Consider the following 23675-nt stretch of genomic DNA (forward strand, 5'->3'; position numbering starts at 1 on the left):
TTTGCAAGAATTTTAATTCTAAAGAGCCTGTCATTTATATGGATCAGATGAATCATTTTGTTCTGAAGGACTCGATTTTCTTAGAAATGGTAGGAATACTGTGCCTAACCAAAATCGGGAATTAACACAGGGCATCGAAATGCATCGATTTTGTAATTTCGGGAGTGACGGAACTGGAAATGTCTCACACCCCGGACTTTACCAAAATTTATCCCTATCTTAAGCCAATTGTTACCATAAGGCTTTTAGGGGTGGCTTCAGCCTGGTGAAGTCTGGCTGTAGTCCGGCCCTTGAATCTCGAATTATTTGCTTTTCTTATGTACGGAGTATGAAAAAATAGGAAATCTGTGAACCGCCAAAATAAATCATGGCAAAACCGACACTCACAAACACTTCAGTGGGTCCCACCAAAAGTGCCCCTCTGCTAACTCTTTGTGGGCGGAGCCCACCCCCATATGAGTAGCCGTTTTGCCATGGGTTTGTTTTTCGTGGTTCATATACAACCACTGATAAAAAAGAAAAAAAAACAAATCCGAGCCGGAGCCGACGACCCATTGACACCCATGTACTGTGCTTTAATAAAAGAAGGACACTGACATCATGAGTGACCCATTTCAATTCTACCACGAACCGGCTATACCCGGTTTAAATTTTCTTGAATAACACGAATTGGGAAAAATTGAAGTCAGTCAATAAAAGGCATGTAGAAGACTTGGGGAAGAACTTAAAACCTCAGCCAAAAATCCCTATTCTTCAACAATCTACAGAGAGATGCATCTCTACAATTCATGGCTTCCTTCACCGATAGTAGAAGAAACCAAAAAAGAGAAAGAATCATTCTCACATGTTGTTCGATCACTCAAGGAATCATGGACACCAGACGATCCAGAATCTGTCTATTCAACTCTGAAATGGATTTCAGTTATCGACCTGTGAGTTTCAATTATGGTTTTCTTGAACTTCTTTTTGATGAATTTCATTAAATTGTTTATACAAGAATTTTAGGTTTTTTTTTTCTCCTTCTGAGAATAGTATTGTTTAATTAGTTCTAATTATGGAATCTCAACTAAAATTAGCTTAAGTTGTTGTAACATTACGTAGCTCAAACCAGTTGATGACAATTTGGAGTATGGAGGAGTTGAAATTTTGTTGTTTCTTGACATTTTTGTTGTTGTTTTAAGACATACTAATGTAAATTACTTAAGCTTCTTCCAGAAAGAAGGGATTTAAACCTGAAACTACGTTAGAAGCTATGCGGTTCATCATTGAGTTTGTGTTGTACACAAAGTTATCTAGGGCAGTGTTGAGCTATTATATCTTTCACTTGATCAAGTGTGAAAGTATTGTCTGTTAATTTTTTGTTGTTGAATACAGTTTTCAACCATTTTGATTGCTGTTCCCACAGGAGCGAAAGTTGTTTTGGGTAAAAAAATTCCTATTGTGAATTGTGAAGGTTCATTAGTCTTAAATGTTTGTTTGTTTCCTTTTCGCAGTTTTATAAAGGCGAAAAGCGAAGTTTCTTTGGAAGAAGTTGGGGAAGTAGTGCAAATCGGATTACAACTGTTTCACATGTCACAGAGCAAACTTTATGCCCAGGTTTGACAAGTTCCTTTTATGCCCATCCTCACGTGCCTACTTGTTTTTCTTTATAGCTCTGATTCTTTAACTTGACTAACTCAATATACTTATTTGCTTACTTTCTGTTGATTAGGTTAGATGGGGGAACGTTTTATGCCGATTAGTGAATAAGTATGGGAAAAAGTTGTCCCTAAAGGTGCAATGGCGACCTCTTTATGATACTTTAATGCAAACACATTTCACACGGTAAGGCTTCCTTTTTGACCTTTAATTCTCTTGGTTGAGATTTTTAACTGTGGACTATTGTAACGTTTGCAATTTCAGCCTTTGTGCTCATGCGTCTTAAAAATGTTCTAGCAACTAGGAAAGATGATAACATGTTACACCAAAATTGTTAACTTAAGAATCATTATCCCACAACAGCTTTAATCTGAAGCATACACTTGCAATATAGTATTTCAAGGCAAATCCATAGGCACTGCATTGGATAACCTAAGCACATTTTTTCCCTGGCATTAGCTCCACATAGAGAGTGACTTAGTAAGAAAGATCAGATACAAAAACACGGAGTAGGGAGAGTCCGTTCGAGGAAAACTTCCAAAATATCAAACAAGAAGCATTGCTGTTAAAAACGATAATGTGACAGGTCTGATTGGTCAAACCCATTCTTAACGAATAAAATTTGGCGGAGTTTTACCAGTTTGTGTTGCTTGAGAGATTGCACCTCACTTCGCCAACTTAAGATGTGTGAACACGTGAAACACAAACAGATGATACTGGTTTATAGTTCCATTGTGTGGATAACAATGTGTAGGGGAAGGGAAAATAAACACTGGGTTTCAGGATTGTTTTGAAGCCTAAATATTATGCTTGTAATAATATTTTTTTATTTCTACCTTGGACTAAATAGAGCCCATAGATTAAGACTCTAGTTATCAAGGTAAAAAAAAAGGTAAAATGTTGCCCATAGATTGCCCCTAATCATGATAATCAATAGTAGTCTAATATGTGTTCTTGGAGGTTAAACTGGCAGTAATTCGACCAACGTAACTCAAACACAATGTGCTAAAACTATCTAAGTATAAATTAGTGTGGAAAATATTTGGTCAACAGTCAAGTCCTGCACCTAGGAGGCACAAATTAAACACTAAAGTCGAGCTTCCGTTGGAGTTTGGGTTTGTCATTTTTGTCTTCTTTTTCCTTACTTCAGTAGTTGAACAACTGCTCCTTTCTGTGTATGTGGCGCCACATTAAACTTGTCAGGCCAAGTGTGATACATAACCAAGATCTGCAGTGCGGAGGTTACTATATTTTGTTGATCAAGACCATTAATTTGCCTTGAGTTCAGATTTTGAAAATGCAGTTAATAGATTCTTTATACAACTCGTATTCTCTGAGAATGAAAATATATATATAGACATGCTATCTCAACTCAGTAAAAAAAAATCACAGTTCCATCAACCAAGATTGACCATTTACTGTTTCATTAACATGTTCCATATATGCATTTATATAGGAGTATGATCCTGTTGCAGAAGTCAGATAGTGCTTATTAATTTTGAGTATTGCCAGGCATGTATTGGTTGCAGTCGACCATCTGTCCCTTGCTTAATTTTTTGTCATTAAAATGTGTTTCCAAATCAGTATTATTAGTCACCATACAAAATCGTCAACTATGAATCCGGCATTGGATAACTTGGGATTTTACTTCTCATAGCCACTAAAGGTGCTGGACAGTTTCCTGCTAGTTACTTTGCTTTGTTTAATTTGTACAGAAATACTGGGCCGGAAGGATGGAGATTGAGACAGAGACATTTTGAGGCTGTAACATCCCTTATTAGATGTTGCAGGAAGTTCTTCCCTTCAGGTTCTGCCGCTGAGATATGGTCCGAATTCAGGTTTGTATTTTGTCTTCAATATGGTCCAAAAGGATTCCGTCATGTCACGATCTGGCATTTCGGTATCATCTGTCCAATAAAAGGCGTTGATTTACAACCTTTCAAACTATCATCCTTTATTTGCTAATTAGCTAAAAATACTCCGTGAATTCTGCTTACCCCAGTGGATTTTACATCGCTTATTTACACTATATTTGCAGATTGCAGTTGGAAAATCCATGGCATAACACTGCCTTCGATGGTTCTGGATTTATGAAGTTGTTTCTTCCTACAAACTCAGAAAATCAGGACTTCTTTTCACAGTAAGGATATTCAAATATTCTTTCAAGGATAATTATCTTCTTCTGTTGGTGGTGACTGATTATGGCACAAATAAACTTTCTCAGGGATTGGATCAAACACTGCATAGGTCAATGGGATATTGTACCGAATTGTCAGTTTTGGGACAGTCAGTGGGTTGCTGTTATTGGTCGTTGTATTAAGAACTACAGTTTCATTGACTGGGAGGATATCTTACCTGACCTGTTTACTCGATACTTAAATATGTTCGAGGTGAGAAAATGGACTACACATTCTGACTTTTATCATTTACAATGCAGTATAAATTACTAAGCTAGTATGTTTACAATAGGTACCTGTTGCAAATGGAAATGCTTCATACCCGTACCCTATGGATGTCCCGAGAAACACGAGGTTCTTGTTCTCCAACAAAGCGATAACTCCAGCTAGGGACATTGCCAAATCAATTGTAAGGAAGCTGCATCATTTTTCATAGAGTTATTAAATATACTGATTTAGGAGGAAATTATTTCGAGGGCAATTGTTTTGACAATTCGTATGTCTAAGTTTCAAGTTCAATGGTATTATGTGTTATTTGTATTGAAGCTTTATGTTGCAGGTTTATCTTTTAAAGCCTGGAAGTTCGACACAAGCATATTTTGAGAAATTGGTCAACCTCTTAGAGCAGTTTGTGTTCTGCCGTTATACTATTCATTTGTTTCCTCTTAATGCCTCAGAGTTGTTGACATTTTAACCAATCCCTCCTCACTTTCTATGCTGTTGCACAGGTACTACCACCCCTCTAATGGAGGTCGCTGGACTTACTCTTTAGAGCGTTTCTTGCGTTACTTGGTTATTACCTTCCAAAAGCGTCTTCAGCGTGAACAAGAGTAAGGGACTTTATCTATTATTTAGAGTGAGATATTCCATTGTTATGAAGGTTTTTCAAACTTCATCTTATTTATTACTGAAGCAATGTTTGATACAGGAACACTGATGACAAGAGGCAGATAGAACAATATCTTGGAAAAGAAGAAAGAACATTATTTGTCAAAGTGGTACTTAAGTTAATTGATCGTGGTCAATACAGCAAAAATGAATCTCTTGCTGAAACTGTTGCTGCTGCAACCTCCATTTTGGCATATGTGGAGCCTTCTCTAGTACTTCCTTTTATAGCATCTCGGTTTCATATGGCATTGGAGACAGTGAGTATTTCTTTTTCTATTGATATTTACATGGTAGAACTCTAAGTATGTCTTACCACTCTATACCTACCTTCTGTTACTCTTTGCTGAATAACATGTCAGTTACTACTATTTGATACAGAATTTCTCTTATACTTTTATCCATTCAAATTCAAACTGATATAAATTTTCAAACAAAAAACCAACTTTCTTTGTCCATTAATTTATTCTCTCATAGATGACAGCTACTCACCAACTGAAGACTGCTGTCACATCAGTAGCATTTGCTGGACGGGCACTCTTTCTTGCATCTGTCTCATCTTCTTCTGATGAAAAGGACATCGAAATCAGAAATGGTTACACCGATCTTCTAATGAGTTCATTGTCAAATGCCTTACTTGGTATGGATGCCAATGATCCTCCAAAGACCATGGCAACCATGCAATTGATTGGTTCCATGTTTTCAAACGTAAGGGCCACCTATCTATGTATTGATTAAGTAAAATCGATAAAAATGGTTATAGCTAAACTTATCATCTTTTACCGTTGCAGATTGCTATGTTAGATGATACTGAAGATGGGCTGGCATTTATGTCAGCCATTAGCTTCTCTGAATGGCTTGATGAGTTCTTGTGTCGACTATTTTCTTTATTGCTGCACTTGGAACCTGGTGCTGTTCTGTAAGTAGTACTCTTTTCTTCTTTGTATTTTGAGTTCTGATTTCTTTCCATCTATAACTTGCTTTGACGCAGCAATGGTAACGTATTTTTATTCTCATTTTGCAGAAGCGAAAGTGTCAACCCATCAGCAACATCAGGGACTTTTCTAGTCGAAGAGGGTCCTTACTATTTTTGCATGCTGGAGATATTGCTCGGGAAACTGTCCAAACCTTTATTCCGTCAGGTTCGAGTTATCTTACTTTATTTACTGGGTTATATCGTTTATGCTTCATAGTTTGCTGGTCATATAAATGATCATTATATTATCCTTCTTCTATATATCTTCGTAGGCTTTGAAGAAAATTTCTAAGTTTGTTACGACAAATATTCTTCCTGGAGCTATTGGGGAAATTGGACTTCTTTGTTGCGCATGCATTCATTCTAATCCAGATGAGTCAGCTTGTCAATTGATCGAACCTATCTTGAAGTCTATCATATCATCCTTAAAAGGGACACCCAGTACTGGTTTTGGAGGAACGGGAATTTCTGATCCGTCCCTTGCAGCAAAGGTTTTTTTTTTTTTTCCTTTTTTTCTGTAAACTGGTTTTAGCTGCTTTATGTGTACATGGATTCAAATTTCAAATTTTGTTGCAGGCAAAGCCAACTCTTTCTCCAGCGCTGGAAACAGCAGTTGATTACCAGTTGAGGATATTATCTGTTGCCATCAGTTATGCCGGTCCAGTCCTTCTTCATTACAAGGACCAAATGAAGGAAGTGATCATGGCTTCCTTTGAAGCCCCATCATGGAAGGTTCTGTGTTGTATCTGTTGTAATGTTAAACTGTGTGATCATTGTCCTATAGCTTAATGGAATTCCTTTTGAAACATAACTTAATATTCTACTTCTATGCTCATGATACTATAGGTTAATGGAGCAGCTGATCATGTTCTTCGATCTCTCCTTGGAAGCTTGGTTCATTATTATCCTATTGACCAATATAAGTATGTGATTTCCTTATTTTTTTCTGTTACTGTTCTATAACCATTTGTCTGCAACTTTATTCTTTCATTAAACAATCAAAATAAGCTTCCTGATTTTTGCTCCCAAGGTGTATTCTACATCATCCTGATGCTGCTCCTTTAGAGGAATGGATTAGTGCAAAAGGTTTTCATAGCGAGGTCCAGTCGTTGCGCCCTAAGTGGCACATTCCTGTACAGGAGGAAGTCATATTTGCAAATGAGCTGTTAAACCTTCATCTTGGATCAGCCTTAGATGATCTTCTCAGAATATGTCAGGCTAAAATTCACTCTGACCCGGGTAAGCCGTGTATTCATTCACTGGTCTCGCTCCTTCTCTGTTTTCTCATAGATGATCATGAACTACTTCAGTTTAGTCAACGGGATCTATTGAGAAAGCTTGGTGTAAATAGCTAATACCACGTGGACACTGCCACATGCCTATCTACTTGTCAGTAATTTAGTAATTATGCACTTGGTTGCTAACTTGTTAGTCTTGAGTTGTTTAAATAATAGCTATAGCACAGTTGCATATCACACAAGACATAAGTACCTTACCTAGTGCTCGAACAAAATTATGTGAAAGTAAGCACAAGATACACACTACGTTTCGTGATTCTATGGTAATTTTGCCGAAGGGCCTGCAAGTATTGTACACATTATCTTGTTTCTGTCTTAGAAAGTGAAATCTAGGAAGTGTGGTGTTCATGTCTCGTGGTTAAAGACAACTATTATCAAGGATTGAACTGTCCATGACCTTGGGCTTCTATTGAGAGGGATCTGGTTATGGATTAGATAAACTTGGGTGAGAGGAATTAGGTTGCTGTGTTAACATCATTTCTTCTCTAAAATTCATCTGTACGCATTAGTTTTCATGGTGATTTTTATTTCTAGATATTGGAGATTGTGGGACAAGCAGAGATACTAACTATCCTTGACAAATGATGTTGTGTTCCAGGAAATGAGAAAGAACACTTAAAAGTTACTCTTTTACGCATCGATTCTTCACTTCAAGGCGTTCTTTCATGCTTGCCCGATTTTCGTCCATCATTGAGGAATAAGAGGGTCAAAGGTGTAGATGATTTTTCTTTCTTAATTGCTGGAGCAACTGGTTCAACTGTTGGAAGCTCTGAACTAAGGGAAAAAGCAGCTGAAATCATACACGTGGCTTGCAAGTAATTCTTTATACCTCATTTTTTATTAAAGCTGCCCTTCTGCTCTTCTAGAGTTTTCTAAACAACTGTGATTTTTGGATCACTGTGCAGGTATTTATTGGCAGAAAGATCGGATGATAGCATCCTTTTGATACTCATTGTTCGTATAATGGATGCGTTAGGAAACTTTGGTATGGCTCTGTGTTTTAAAAAGTTTTTCAATTAGCAAGACATAAGCATTCAACACTGATTGCTAATTCTATATGCTTTCATATGTTGATTCCTCTTATCTGTTTTACAGGAAGCTTGGAGTTTGATGACTGGTCAAATCATCGGCAGGCCTGGAAATCGGAATCTGCTGCCATAATAGAGCCTCCAATAAATTTTATTGTGTCATCTCATTCCAAAGGAAAAAGAAGGTTAAGCCTTATTTCCTAAATAATAAAATAAATTATTATTAATTTCCATCTTTCTTGGCTAATTCTCGACTTCATGTTCTACGTTTTCTTCAGGCCCAGATGGGGACTTATTGACAAGGCATACATGCATAACACTTGGAGATCATCACAGGCATCATATCATCTGTTCCGTATGAATGGAAATCTATCTCCGTCAGATCATGTGTTTCTTTTACTAGATGATATTTTGAGCCTTTCATTGCATAGCTATGAAACTGTTCGTGCGTAAGTCCACTAACATTTTATGGTTCTTCTAAATTGTTAATATTAGGGTTGTTAATATTAGGGAAAAGACATTCTAGCCTACTAATATGTGCCTACCCTCAAATGGTGCACATTTGCTTGGGATAATGCATTTTTGGCTTGACTTCAGTGAGCTGTGAGGGCTTCCTCATAATTAGGCAATTGATTAGTGTGCATAGGCACTTACTTGCAGGCCTGAATGCTTTTGTCTAGATATTAGCAGCACGCCTCTAATTTATTCTTTTGTTGAAATGCAAAATGGAACTATTTTACTCACCAGGGGATTGGAATACATTGAGTACTGTAAAAAGGTCGTGTAAAACTGGGTACATCTTTCCTCATTGTTCCATAGAGAGTTATTAGTTCCAAGTTGTTGGTAACATTGGATTCTATTATGAAAGCATGCTTTTCTTATAGTCTTAGATTAACCATGAGTTTTTTATAAAGCAGTTGATTGGTTATTTAGAAAATATTATATGCGGCTTCTTAATTATGTATATTTTTTTTTTCTGAATCTGGTCATCGAACTGGTTTTTAGGCTTGCTGGGAAATCCCTCCTTAAGATTCTCAAGCGGTGGCCATTCATGATTTCAAAGTGTGTTCTGGCCCTGACCGAAAACTTACTCAATCCAGACGCATCAGAACATATAGTGCTTGGATCCTGCTCAATTCTTGCCACACAAACTGTTCTCAAGCATTTGACCACGGTGATTATACACAAGTGACTGCTTGAAACTAATTTTTCAGGTGGTGACATTTTGCTGATTAACACCTTCGTGTACTTTTGTCCAGGATCTAAAATCCTTCTCCGCATTTCTCCTGAGCATCCTCACAAGGTACATTTTCTTCCTACAGTTCACACTTCCTGCTGAGTTTTGCATATTCTTCTGAGTTGGTTTTCAGTTTTTTCTCATATGCTATGTGTTCCTTGAAGCTCTCATCATGAATCGCTGAAAGCCCAGAAAGCTATCAATGAGGTAAAATTTAATGATGAAGTATTAAGTGATTTTGAGTAGTCAATCTGTGTCTAATCACTATTGCTCTTTTGATGTCGATAGCTGTTTGTTAAATACAACATCCATTTCGCGGGACTATCGAGGAGTATTTTCAGGAAATCTGGTAATCATTTAGATGAACCAGAGTTTTCAGATTTGGTTTCTCAGATTGCTTCTCTGAGTTTTGACACCTCGGGGTTGCATTGGCGGTAAGGGTTACTTTATTTATCTTTTATGTAATGTTTTAAAGGTGGTACATGCATTATATGCGAAATCATAGTTGTGGATATTGATTCATTTAGGAGTAAAATTGTTGTATCTTCTTCCTGCCAAATCGTGTAGGCTGAATTTACTGTTTCTGTCGTCAAGTAGCAACTTACCTATACTGATCAGGACTGGTATTTTACCTACGAACCCTAAACCTTTAACTTCTAGAGATCTGGACAAGAAAGTTACGTTAATAAACAGAAGTTCACACTATTTTCCTAGGATTTAGTTCATGCTGTGATGCACAGGGTCTGTGTGTAAAAAAAGTGTCATTCTTTTGTTTTGCTTTATATTTACAGATTTAGGGGTCTCTTTGTTCAGCATCAACAAGTGAGTTTTTTTTTTTTTTTTTTGCTATCGTTTTTCAGGTACAATTTGATGGCTAACAGAGTATTGCTACTGTTAACTATGGCTTCTAGGAGCGACCCTGATACATCTTCGAAAATTTTGAGCCAAACTACGGGTTAGTGCACATTGATGAATTTACTGATTTTTTTTTCCTGGAAAAACATCACAAGGTAGAAACTATATTAGGAAATGAAAACTAGCAAGATGAGTGAGACGTAAAGCCTAAACTTCAAACGAAGAGTACCTAAAAAATTATTGAAAACAATCTCTGATCGTCATTGTACAAAATGGTACGAGCTATGTTTGAAAATGTTTGTTATTGTGGTCATTGTAATGATAATGATCTCTGATCGTTACTTATTTGAAATTGCTGTTAATACTGTAATTTTTTAGAGAATTATGTATCAATTCTGTTCATTATCATGTCTCTTGAATCAGTTTACTGTATGCTATATATAAGTACGAAAATTGTTTCTTCCAGGTCATTTCTTGCAAAATTTGAAGAGTCCACTTCCTCAGACAAGGATACTTGCAATTTCAGCTCTAAATACCTTGTTGAAAGAATCACCATACAAAATCCCGGAGCATGATTTGTCTGGAGACTTCGAAGGGAACATCAAGTCTTCTGTTGAAGGGTCTTTGAGCCAAATATTTCAGGAGGAGGGATTTTTTTCCGAGACACTGAATAGCCTTTCTCATGTGCATGTAACAACTGATACTGATGGAAATTCATCCAGAGGAAATCACGCAGCATCTATTCAGAACTTGGCGGACAAGTCGATCACTCTTTTCTATTTCGACTTTTCAACTTCATGGCCTCGCACTCCTAGTTGGATTTCTATGCATGGAAATAATACCTTCTTTTCAAACTTTGCTCGGATTTTCAAGCGATTGATTCAAGAATGTGGTATGCCAGTTGTATTAGCACTCCAGAGAGCATTAGAGGAGTTTTCAGATGCTAAGGAGAGATCTAAGCAATGTGTGGCTGCTGAAGCACTTGCAGGAGTACTGCATTCTGATGTAAAAGGTCTATTAGGAGCATGGGACAGCTGGATAATGATCCAACTGCAGAAGATCATTTTAGCACCTTCTGTAGAGTCTATTCCTGAGTGGACTGCTTGCATCCGTTATGCAGTTACAGGGAAAGGAAAACGCGGAACAAAAGTTCCTCTTCTTAGGCAAAAGATCATGAATTGCCTGTTGACTCCTTTGCCTCAGACAGTGGCTACAAATGTAGTTGCAAAGAGATATATTTTTCTTTCGGCTGTACTGATTGAACTCTCCGCACCAAGGATGCCAATGGCAGAGATCCAGTTTCATGATTGTCTTCTGGTTGAGTTGCTGGATAACATGAGCCATTCATCGGCCCAAGTAAGTGTAACTTTTTCTTGCTTTCTTCTGAATACTGCCATTTTTTCTGTTTTCGTAACTCAAAATTCTTGTTTGAAATTTCTCAGAATATAACAAATTTAGGTAATGGGTTATTCACTTTTTTTTTTGAGAGCTCTACAGTTCATAAAAGATTATAATTGCTGAATTTTCGTTAAGGTTTATTCTTTTCTGAAGAATCGTTAGATTTATTATCAAATAAATTGTTATTGCTCACCTTGAGCTTCAGGAGGAATCAAAATAGTTCTTTTTCTTCTGATGGTTTCTGTTTGCACTTTGTCCACGTCTGTTAGCTTTTTCCGTTGGTTTCTGTTACCCTGTTTGACTTCCAAGCTGTGAACCATCTGTGAAGCGTCACAAATGAGATTTGAGGAATCACAGACGCAATTTAAGTACTATTTATCCATCAAAATGCACGTCGAGAATGCTGAAATCACAAATGAACTATATGTATTGCACTGCTGAAATCATGGACTTTCATGGACAAAGGCTTTGTATTTTGATTTTGTTATATAGTCGAGAATCTCATTTCTCTGGATTGTGTGGCGTCTCAAGCGTTGTTAATGTCCCCAAAGCCTAATTTTGTGTGAAGCGCTGTGCTTCAAAAGTGGTAGATATTTACGAGTCTTTAATTGCTTTAATGCTATGTTGCAGAATACAGATATCTCTGCTCGCCCGTTCTAATTCTTATATTTATTGCTCAAATATAGTCTTATGCAGAGTTTTGGTGGTGCAGGTAAGGGAAGCAATTGGTGTTACCCTGTCTGTGTTGTGCTCAAATATAAGGCTTTCTACACTTACCCGGAACCATTCTGATGAAGTGGGAAGTACAGAAGGTTATACATTTAAAAGGGAAAACTGGGATCAGCTTCTAACACATAAGGCTTCTGAACTGGCTGCAAATATCCAGAATGCTGGTCAAGCTAACAGTTTGGAGTCCGTATCTCGTGATAGTGGGCTTTCAGACTCCGAGTCACAAGATGTTAAATGGATGGAAACGGTATGCAATTTACAGTTGCTCACCAATGCCTACTTGAATCGATTTTCTTTCACATTACCCTAACGCGCCAACCTCTTCCTGTTCAATTGGGTGCAGATATTCCATTTTATCATTTCATCTTTGAAGTCTGGAAGGTCTTCACTTTTGCTGAACGTAATTGTGGATCTTATTCATCCTGTTGTCGCATTGCAGGTACGTAGAGTGAGCAGAAAACAGTTTTAATTATAATTGTAAGATGCCGTCATTGCCATGATATGATATTATATGCGTTCTGTATTTGTTGGTTTACTTTTCGCTTACTTTTTTTCTAGTATTTTCTTGATTATTTAAAGAATAGAGGAAGGAGAGAGAGAGAGAGAGAGAGAGAGAGAGAGAGAGAGAGAGAGAGAGAGAGAGAGAGTAGGAAGCAAAAAGTATTAAAAAGGAATTGGATGTATTATGTTATTATGTATCCTGTTAGAAGATCGAGAGAGAAAAGGTTTCTGCTCTAGGCGACATGTTTAAATCAATGGCAAATTCTTCCCTGTCAAGCAAAGCCCAGCTGTTCTTGTGATAAATAGGTGACTGAAAAGGTTGTAACTTAAGTGTTAACACGTGCCTGATGTTTCGTGTACTTTTATGCTGTTTTGAAGAGTACTGCTTGTCGTATTGTTTGCATTTTCTAGTATCTGACATCCAAGTTACTCTATTTAACTAAATGCGTCTTAGAGTTTGTTTGCTTGAAATGCGTTGCTGTAGCACCAGTGTCTAATGAACTTTCATTGTTTCTCTGAAGGAAACATCAAATAAAGACTTGTCAACACTTGCCAAGGCATCTTTTGAATTGCTAAAGTGGAGAATACTTCCAGAGCCCCATCTTCAAAAGGCTGTCTCGGTGCTTCTTTCTTTAGCAACTGATGGCAATTGGCGAACCAGATATGCAACTCTGACATATCTAAGAAGTTTTATGTACAGGTGTGCAATGTTAATATATCTTTATATCTAGGTATAGATTTATTTTACTGTAGGCTAAGTAATTTAGAATCTTTACTCTGTTCTATGCCATGTCTGGTAGTTCATGTGTCACGCTTACATCTTGGAGGCCTTAAAAAGTTAACATTTGGGATGTTTACATTGCGTGAATATAATTTCCTCGTGACTCAATAAAAGTCTACTTCTCTTCATTCTTCTTGTTGTAAGTATGATTACGTAAATCTGTTCAAAATGCATGACTTTCTGCTGCTTGCCATTGAAACAGGCACTTTTTTGTTCTTTCACGTGATGAGAAACAAGAAATCTGGAAAAGCACTGAAAAGCTACTCACAGACTCTCAAGTTGAGGTAAACTTCTGAATTTGTGATTTAAAGTTTGATATTCCGACGTAGTAGAAGAATTATGTTGCATTAGATGTTTTATTAGCAATTTTATATACATAATCTACTCAAATTTATTGAATTTGGTATGGCTAACAAAATAAATCTATACGTTCTCAGCTCTAATTTATGCATTTTTCAAAACTTATTTATGAGTTAATGCTGCTTATTGAATGAGAAACACTTGAAAGTTGCCATGTCTATTCATATTCTGCTCTGGCTCCTTCACTTTTGAGACTATCTTTCCACACTCGTGCACACATATTTGGCTAAAGAGGAGCCCATTCGAATGTATCAGTGTCCTACAACCACACATTTATTACCATTAGCAAATTAACTTGGTACCGTCATCATTACACCCTTGGGGCAATATCAGAACTAAATCGGTTTTCTAATTGCTGTCTCAGGTAAGGGAACATGCTGCTGGAGTTCTTGCAGGCTTGTTAAAGGGTGGGGATGAGGATTTGGTCGGTGAATTCCGTAGTAAAGCATTTGCGGAAGCCTTTTCCATTCAAAAGAAAGCAAGGAAGAGGTTTGATTTTCTATTACCACCTATAATCCACATCTTCTTTGTTCTTTGTGTCTGTACATTCACACTAACAATAATAACACGTGATTGCAGTTTCTATTTGCAATTCTAGTTATATATCGTATGTATGGTTACGTTCAAAACCTTTGCATATTGATGCTAAAGTTCAACTTTGCAATTTCAGAGTCTCAAGTTCAAACCAGTTCATAGCTTTGACACATGGCGCAGTCCTTGCTTTGGCAGCCTCTGTATTATCAGTTCCTTATGACATGCCCAGGTATGTGAAACTCTACAGCATAAGTTAATCAGACATTTCTGTCAGTCCGATTTCAAAAAAATTCAAAATAGGACTTATTGAGCAATAAATATGTGAGGTCAAGGTGCATTACCGTGGCATCCTCTTCACATCGGACCAAAGGCTGTTTTTGACAGTTTTTTTTTTTTTTGGGTGGAGGGGTGGGGTGGGGGAAGGGGTCCTCAAAAAGTTGTATCATATTGGTTTTACCATTCATGTTCAGCAAACTTAAAATAGGGTAATTTTTCAAAAAAAAAAATGGTTTATGGTGAGTATATCATAATCCTGACAAGGAACCGACAGTGGGCCATGGGGGAAAAGATGTGAGCACAATTGATCCTGCTCCAGTATAATATTTACAATTAAGCTCTACAAAAGAAGGCATAGTGGATGTTCTGAAGGAATGTAGTATTGCAACTCTTACTTATTGTAGATTTCGCCCGTTGAAAACACTTCTCTTTAGCAGGCTTTCTCTTCTAATCTCTTTAGTAGTCTTTCTCTTCTAATTCTGTATCATAAACTTGTATTTTTGCAGTTGGCTTCCTGAGCATGTAACATTATTGGCTCGTTTTATCGGAGAACCATCACCTATAAGATCTACAGTTATGAAAGCAGTTGCCGAATTTCGAAGGACCCATGCCGACACATGGAGTATTCAGAAGGACTCTTTTAATGAAGAGCAACTTGAGGTATAGCCGCATAATTTAATAATTTTATTAGGCTGTCAAGTATCGACTTGGCTACATCATGTTTTATTTAGATATTTTATAATTCGTCACCGACATTGTGCAGGTTTTGGCTGATACTTCTTCTTCATCATCATATTTCGCTTGATCTGTTTGTCTTCCTCGACTAGAAAAGCAGAACTCTTATAGAATAAAAAGGAACTGAATATAGAGATATAGAGAAGTAGAATTTATCGAGATGTTAATTGATGGAAAAGAATCAGAATTGGAGCTAGTGTAAGAGTTCTAGAAAATGGGTTTTCAACTTTTCATTAGTCTGATGTGGTTCAAATCTGCTCGAATTATATCTGGTTACATTTTGAATCTCTCTTTTCATTAATTTTTATTATTATATGTAGACATTGCATCTGTTTATATACAGTAAACTCATCTCACAGAATCGTGCACTCGGCACACTTGCACATATAACGTCCTTGCACTTCTGTTCTTTTCGGATTTAACCATTAAAAAAGTTGCACTTCTGTTCTTTGATACTACTCACACTAACCAAACACAATACACTATTAGAATCAGATCCAAGGAATTTTTAAGAGCATGATCTCCATCTCTCTGATTAGATGCAACATATTGAACAGAATAGTACTCTCTCCTCTCTCTCACTCCTTCAACAAAACCATCAAAAACAACATGGACTAGATCTGAGTAGATTTATTCATTTTTCCTTGCTTTCTAGGTTAGTTAGTAGATTAGTTTGCTTTTATTATGTTTTCTACTTATCTACACGATTTTGGTGGTTTTATCTACTCTTTTGAGGTTTATCTTCGCTTCAATGACGATTATTGGTTATTGGGTTGGGTTTTAAGATCAATAGTGATACTCTCCAACGACGAAATCTTCATCTTGGTTGTCTCCGGCGATGGAATCTTCATCGGAATCTTCATCATCAACTTATCCGGCGACAGAATCTCCATAGGTGGTCTTTTTGACGACGGAAGCTTCATCACTAGTTATAAGAGATTTGAGCAAATCACTCCTACTTTGGGAGCATTTCTTTCTAAAGAAGAAAAACAAACTAAATGGTTGGAATTTAATTCTGAGAAAAACCATCCTTCTTCTGATTTAATCGGATCCTATTCATACTTGTATTTGTCTTACTCCGGTAATCCTTCTCTTTCTCTTGTCGGATTTCTCGGTATTGTACTCTTACAGTATGTTCTTGTTACTTTGTATTCTCTTATTTTCGATCTTAAACTCATTGTAACCTTGAAATCCCATTAATGAAAGGTTCCTTGTTTATAAAAAAAAAAACAAAAAAATTTATTAGGTGCAACATGATTTTTTGCCTGGCATTTTTGGGGGCGACCCAAAAGGAATTAGGGGCGACTTTTTTATTCCCAACCTATACACTACGTTAAGGGATGTCCAAAAACGCGGAGAATACGTTAATGCCCTTACATAATCGGAAGCTATACTGTACCCGATTGTAAATACCTAATCGGAAGGTTATTAACTAGATTACACTATCGATTAAGTTCGTTTATGTGCCAAACTCGTATCTGGCTTCTATAACAATCGGGAGTAACAAGATCCTCAAGAGACTACCGATTGTTAAAGTATAGAAATTAGAAATCTTTAGATTTTTGCAATGGTGAAATTTGGGGCTCCTTTATAATCGGACGAATTAAAACCTGTCTAAGCTAACGATTTGGGCTTCCCATAATCGGAAAGCTACGAGTAACAATACCTCCCGATTATGGTAGATTTCAAATTCATTAAATTAAGGATTCTAGAAGAAAACTTATTTTGGGGCAACCTATAATCGGAAGTTTATGTAATCCATATACCTTCCGCTTATAACTACATCCAAAACACAAACCAAATGGTTATGGTCGGCTCTGTACCCTCGAAACCTATGGAATTTAGCAGTGGTTCGATTTGGGGCTTCCTATAATCGGTAGGTATATAAGTAACAAACCCTAACGATTTTGGGCTACTCAACAATCGGTAGCTTATGATGTGGTAATGCCTACCGATTATTAACCGTTTGACAGATAAAACCAAAGTCAACCTGAATTCATTTCATTTCATTTCTTTTCAACTTCAACTTCAACTCCTCTTCTCCTCTTTCCTTCCGATTGCAGAGAGGAAAACTCTCCCTCCCTCCTCGCTATACATCGTTGATCGTCGAATCGAATCATCGTCGATTATTATCTATAAAGATGAAAGAAAATGAACCCCAGAAAGCTAAAACCAAAAACGTTTGTCGCGGTAAGGATCCAAACATTGGAATGCATGCCCATAATAAAGAGGTTTTAACTCACGAACCCGAAGAACGCTAAGAACGCGAAGAAGATGCGGCCCCTGATGTAGGCGATACTCAAAGCCAAACTCTCCAGCAACTTGAAATGGCGCCTATTAGGTAAGATTCTACCATTAATTTTCTTTATATTGCTTCAATTCGTCGAATCCATGATTTTTTTTAGGGTTTTCGGTTATTACCCATATTCGGTAGGTTAGTAATTTTTTTAAACTCCCGATTGTTGTCGATTTCTTCATTTCACAAGAACATTCGTTATATTCGGGTGCTAAATATTTACGTTTCCTACCGATTAATTGAACATTTTTCATTACTGAGGCCTAAATCTATCATAATCGGAATGTAATTATGTTTTTGACTTCCGAATATACTAGGGAAGAACAAGTATTAAAGACGTATTAAGCGGTTGATATGGTGTGTAATTTGCTTCCGATTGTTTAGGCTGAACCATATTAGTAGTTTCTGGACACAAAGTGATGCATATTCGGTAGACATTAGTTTTGTGAGACTTCCGATTGAGATTTATTCGGAAGGTTATACTTTTTATTACTTTCGATTATTCCTATTCGGAAGGTTGTGTTGAAATTTAGTTTACTAACCTGTTGTACTTTCTTCGCGTTGTTTAGGGATAGGCGAGGTAGAAAAGTCGAAGATGCAATTGTCTCAGATAGTGCAAGGAAGCAAAGGCGTCAGAACTTGACAGCTAGTGCAAGGAGAGCTAGGACTGCTAAAGCCGCTTCAAGTGCTCAAGATGGAACTCAACAAGCAAGTCAAGAAGGTGTTCAACCAAGTCCGCCTCAATCAGAACCAGTTCAAGAAGGTGTTCAACCATGTGCCTCTCAATCACAACCAGTTCAAGAAGGTGTTCAACCAAGTGCTCCACAATCACAAGCAGAAATTCAACTAGAAGCACCCGAAGATAGAGTACCAGAAGTAGGACAACCTAGTGGTGCGCAAGAAGAAGGAGAAGCCGAAAAGAAAAATCCTCCTCGAAAGAAAGCGCAACACCTTTTCCTAAATGAACTGAAGGTGAAGGATATTCCATAAGGTGTAATCCTTGGGCTGCCGGAGGATGGAGGACAATTGTTATTTGGATACAAAGACTCCTGGGCCAAAGAAATATATGAAACCGAGGTATTGACCGTATCCATTTTATTTACCTATTATGTTTTTCTTCGTAATACTTTAGGTTATTCTATTTTTTTCGTAACTTGTCATGTGTTTAATAGTATCATTACGATGCGGTTCGGTTGCTCAAACCGACCGCCGCACCAACCAAAGGAGGAAATCCATGGAAATTTCTCTTTGGTTCTGGAGGAGTGCACGTCTGATAAGGATTTTATCACGGTCGTTCACAAGAATAAACCATCCTGTAAATTGCATTGGGATAAAAGGGCGCATTACTTGATCAACCTAAGAAGGTCATCCAACAAAGGTTTTGAAAATGCTCCCAACTATATAGAATGGTACCTGAGTGTTTCTCACATTCGTGTAATCCGTGATCTTAAAACAAAGCCAGCTTCGTACAAGAGTATCTTCAAAGACAAACCTATGGGTTATGAAAGATTGATACGTATTTTTTTTAGTCTAGTTTAATATTATGGGTCAAAATAGAGTAATAAACGTTTGATGGTATGCTATGTTTTAAAACAGAAGGGCAGGTTCAAGAGTTTGTCCAAATGGTGCACTAATTGCATAAAAGCCGGAGAGCCTGTGCCACTTGATAAGATAAGAAAGCACCAAGAGTTGATTGATAACATTGACAATGAAGATTATGCATCTCAGTTTGGGGAAAAAGCCAAGCAACCTAAAAAGATTGTGAAAAAAAGAACTCGGGCGTCATCGAGCACTCAAGTTGATGAAAACAATGATAATGTTGGTCCAACTCGTCGCAAAGTCAAAGGAAAGAAATAGTAAACTCTCGATGTTTTTCGTTCACTTTATGGATAACTTTGTTTATGTCGGATTGTGTCGTTTTCAAACAATGTGTCGGATTTTTAGTTGTTACATTATGTTTATGGATTGTGAATGGTTCCTTATATGGATTATGAATGATTATGTTGCTATGTTTATGCATTTAACGATGAAGAGACATGAAACTGTTGAATTTTGGAACACAATCGGAAGCTAAGTTTATATATTAACCTACCGATTCTGGGGATTTTGCATTTTTTGGTCAGAATCGGAAGCTTTATATATTATTAACCTACCGATTCTGGGATTTTTCAAAATATTTTGTCAGAATCGGAGTTTTTTAATATACTTTGCCTTCCGATTTTTCAGTGTAAAAAAACTTTGTTTCCTGGAACCAAACAACACCATAATCGGGAGGTATATGTGCACCTTGACTTCCGAATAGTAATAATCGGTAGGTTTAGTTTTTATTACCCTATCGATTATTATATGTAAAAAAACTTTGTTTCCTGGAACCAAACAACACCACAATCGGAATGTAAATGTGCACCTTGACTTCCGAATAATAATAATCGGTAAGTTTAGTTTTTATTACCCTCTCGATTATTTTATGTAAAAAAAACTGTTTCCTGGAACCAAACAACACCATAATCGGAAAGAAAGTTGACTCATAACATAACCGAATATTACAATCGGTAGATTGTTTGACAAAATAATCTACCGATTTCGTATAATCAGTAGGTATTGTATTTAACATATTTATCGATTATGGTAGCTTTCAAAATTTGAATTTGGGGCAACTTATAATCGGTAGGTTTTGTAATATATTTAACTCCCGATTAACGCTGCATCCAAAACACGAACCAAGTGGTTATGGCTGGCTGTGTACACTCAAAACCTATGGAATATGGCAAGGGTTCGATCTGTGGCTCCTTATAATCGGTAGGTTGTTAAGTTGTATTCCCTTCCGATTATAACAGGTTTCAAAATTTAATACATGAAGGATTTTAGAAAAAACTCATTTTGGGGAAACTTATAATCGGTAGTCATATAAGTTGGATAACCTACTGATTATAAAAGGAATTATTAGCCGAAGAATCTATACTATAATCGTGGGTACAGTTTCAATTTAAGCTACCGATTCACCTCTAACCTACCGATTATGGTGTAGGCTCCCGATTATATAAGGGCATATCGGCCATTTCGAAAAATCAGAGATAAGGGGTAGCTTAGAATTATGTTTGGGTGACATTTTTTTATCTTTTAGTACGTGTCGTCCCTAATTCCTTTTGGGTCGTCCCTAAAAATGTGAGGATTTTTTTTTGAGATTGTTTGCCTAGCGTTTTTAGGGGCCATCCCAAAGGATTTAGGGGCCATCAATTTATACCCAGCCAAAGACTCTAGTTAAGGGGTACCCTATATGATATTGAAGTTACATAAATGCCCTTCTGGTAAAACTGTATAAAAACCAAATCAAAAACAATTCTACTCATTTCAACTCTTCTTCTTCCAGTTTCATATTATCTTCCGATTGTGGAAGAAATTTTTTTTTCCTCGTTCAACCGAAACATCGCCGCGAATCGTAAAATCAAAACATCGTCGATTCGATTATAAAACAATGGATAAGAGAAATGAAACCCACAGACCTAGAACCAAAAATGTTGCTCGGGGTATCGATCCAAACATTGGAATTTTAGCAAGAAATAAAGAAATTCTTGCTGCAAATGAAGAAGAACGCGAAGAACAAGTACCCGGCAATGTAGTCGGTGGTGGCGATTCCGAGACTCAAACACTTCGTCAACTTCAAATGGCCCCAATTAGGTAAGAATCTATCATTTTTGGGGTTTATTTCGCTTTAATTCGTCGAATCGAGAAAAAATTTTTCTAGGGTTTTCGGTTATTTATCCAGATTCGGACGATATGCATGCTCATTTACTTCCGAATGTAGTCGTGTTCTTCATTTTTCAAGAACATCGACAGTATTCGGGAGAAAGATTTGATGATTATCTGCCGAATATTGGTGGCCATATCTTCCTGGATACAAACTGCTAATAATCGGTAGTTTAATGAATTTTTTGGCTACCGAATATATTTAAGTAGACACAAAGTATTCGGAAGAACACTCACTACCGAATATATATATATATAAAATCGAAAAATCTCAAAATTTCTGATATAGGAAAAATCCCATTTTGGGGCCAGTATTTATTCGGAAGACAATATAATGTTTTATACCTCCGATTGTGTAGGATAAAATTTTAGAGTTTCTGAACTCCAGTTGATGAATATTCGGTTGTAAACGTGTTTAGTTATATTCCGATTGTTTTTCATTCGGAAAAAAATGTGTCTTCTTACTTCCGAATTTGTACATTCGGGTTATAGAGGTGCACTTTTTCTTCCGATTGTGTAGGATGAAAAATTTACAGCTTCTGAACTCCAATTGATGTATATTCGGTTGCAAATATGTTTAGTTAGCTTCGATTGTTTTGTATTCGGGAACAATATGTGTCTTCTTACGTCCGAATGTGTACATTCGGGTTATATTTCCATACTTTGTCTTCCGATTGTATAGTTTGTAAATATTGTTCCTTTCTTTGTTGTTTAGACAAAGTCGAGAAGGGAGGAAGAAAGTGACAGCTAGTGCTAGGAGGGAAAGGAGTGCCAAAGATAATTCAGGTGCTCAACAAAGCGAACAAGAACAAAGCAGTCAACAAGGAGTGCAACCAACTGTTGAACAACAAGGCAGTGAACAAGGGGCGACCAAGTGTTGAAAAGCCGCTCAACAAAGTGCAGGACCAAGTGTTGAACCAGTTGATCCAGTGGCAAGAGTAGAAGAAGAAGGACAACCAAGTGGTACCCAAAAAGCCAAAAAAGGAAAAGATGTTGTAAGGAAGGATATTGCTAAGAAAGCATCACATCTTGTCCCTCAGCACTTGAAGAAGAAGGGTATTCCAGCAGGCACAATCCTTGGACTACCAGCGGATGGAGGAAAATTGCTATTTGGATACAAAGACTCATGGGCCAGAGAAATATATGAAACTGAGGTAATAAAATTACTATTTTTTATTAATGTATTGTCTATGTGTTATATCGTAATACTTGTATTAAGGATTTTTTTATGTACTTTAATAGGATCATCAAGATGCGGTCCGTCTACCCAAACCTACCGCCGCACCGACAAAAATGCTTGCGTGGCCTTTATCCGGTGAATGTGAAAGGTTCAAGACAATTTTTTCCAACTCGGGGTTAGCTAATGCCGCCGAGAATTCATTGTTGGAACATGATCGTGTGGCCATATCGGCGTTCGTGGAGAGAATGTATCCTGAGACCGATACTTTCCATATGCCGTTTGGGGAGATGACGATCACCCAGGATGATGTTGTGCAGATTCTTAACCTTCCCGACCAAGGCACAGCTGTGAAGTTTAACTACACAAAGCAGTTAAGTTGGGCACAACTTTATTCTCTAACTAACAAGTGCTTAGGTTGGGATGAAGAGACAACAACAACAGAGTTTAGGAGGCATGCCAGTTATAGAACAAGACAGATCAACATTACAGCTTTGATGAATATGTTCCGAGGCACCTTGGAGAAGGAAAAGAATGGAACGTTAACTGATGAGCAAGTGAACCACGCTGCCACTGCATATCTCCTCTGTGTATTGGGATGTGTCATATTCCCCAATACTTCTGGCAACCGGATCGACGCCAACCTTATACAACTTTTGGATCCTCTCCATGAAGTCGGTGACTATTCTTGGGGCACGGCATGCCTAGCATTCTTGATGGAAGAGTTGAGAAAGGCGTCGAGGCTAGGAACCTGCCAAGTTGCCGGGAACGTGGCTCTATTGCAGGTTTTTTCTTTAACTCTATAACTCACTCTATAGTTATTCGGGACAATACATATGATGCATATTCATAACTCCAAAGGACGCATATTCATAACTCCAAAGGACGCATATTCGGTAGGAATTGATCCATCTTATTTTCGAATGTTTGTTATTCGGTGGCTAGGTACTCGTTTTATTTCCGATTATATATAATCGGAAATATGTTTTTGATATTACTACCGAATATACAGGCCAGAAAAACTAGAGGTTACTGAACTCCAAAGAC

At 37.2% G+C, this 23675-nt stretch overlaps 1 protein-coding gene across 1 annotated transcript; it reads left to right on the plus strand.

Annotated features, from left to right (window-relative positions):
- The first annotated feature begins 679 nt into the window (after nt 1-679).
- Nucleotides 680-15790, plus strand: LOC113348948 (proteasome activator subunit 4-like). Its single transcript, XM_026592863.1, has 35 exons — nt 680-932; nt 1494-1596; nt 1712-1824; nt 3354-3476; nt 3677-3778; nt 3863-4028; nt 4108-4224; nt 4375-4442; nt 4544-4645; nt 4744-4960; nt 5178-5408; nt 5492-5619; nt 5725-5842; nt 5949-6167; nt 6253-6408; nt 6523-6599; nt 6707-6915; nt 7573-7789; nt 7880-7959; nt 8070-8187; nt 8281-8451; nt 9008-9176; nt 9262-9305; nt 9404-9446; nt 9528-9673; nt 10100-10194; nt 10561-11450; nt 12205-12468; nt 12565-12660; nt 13244-13422; nt 13706-13787; nt 14228-14352; nt 14534-14626; nt 15180-15333; nt 15437-15790. Exons 1-35 carry the CDS (start codon nt 772-774, stop codon nt 15476-15478), a joined length of 5418 nt encoding a protein of 1805 aa, XP_026448648.1. The 5' UTR covers nt 680-771; the 3' UTR covers nt 15479-15790.
- The last annotated feature ends 7885 nt before the right edge of the window (nt 15791-23675 follow it).

Source organism: Papaver somniferum, chromosome 2 (assembly GCF_003573695.1).
Source record: "Papaver somniferum cultivar HN1 chromosome 2, ASM357369v1, whole genome shotgun sequence".
Taxonomy (NCBI): Eukaryota; Viridiplantae; Streptophyta; class Magnoliopsida; order Ranunculales; family Papaveraceae; genus Papaver; species Papaver somniferum.

Coding starts and splice junctions, on each gene's coding strand:
- LOC113348948 (XM_026592863.1), top strand. CDS start 772: ATGCATCTCTACAATTCATGGCTTCCTTCACCGATAGTAGAAGAAACC. Junction 4,029..4,107: donor GATACTTAAATATGTTCGAG/GTGAGAAAATGG, acceptor TGTTTACAATAG/GTACCTGTTGCAAATGGAAA. Junction 15,334..15,436: donor TTAATGAAGAGCAACTTGAG/GTATAGCCGCAT, acceptor GACATTGTGCAG/GTTTTGGCTGATACTTCTTC.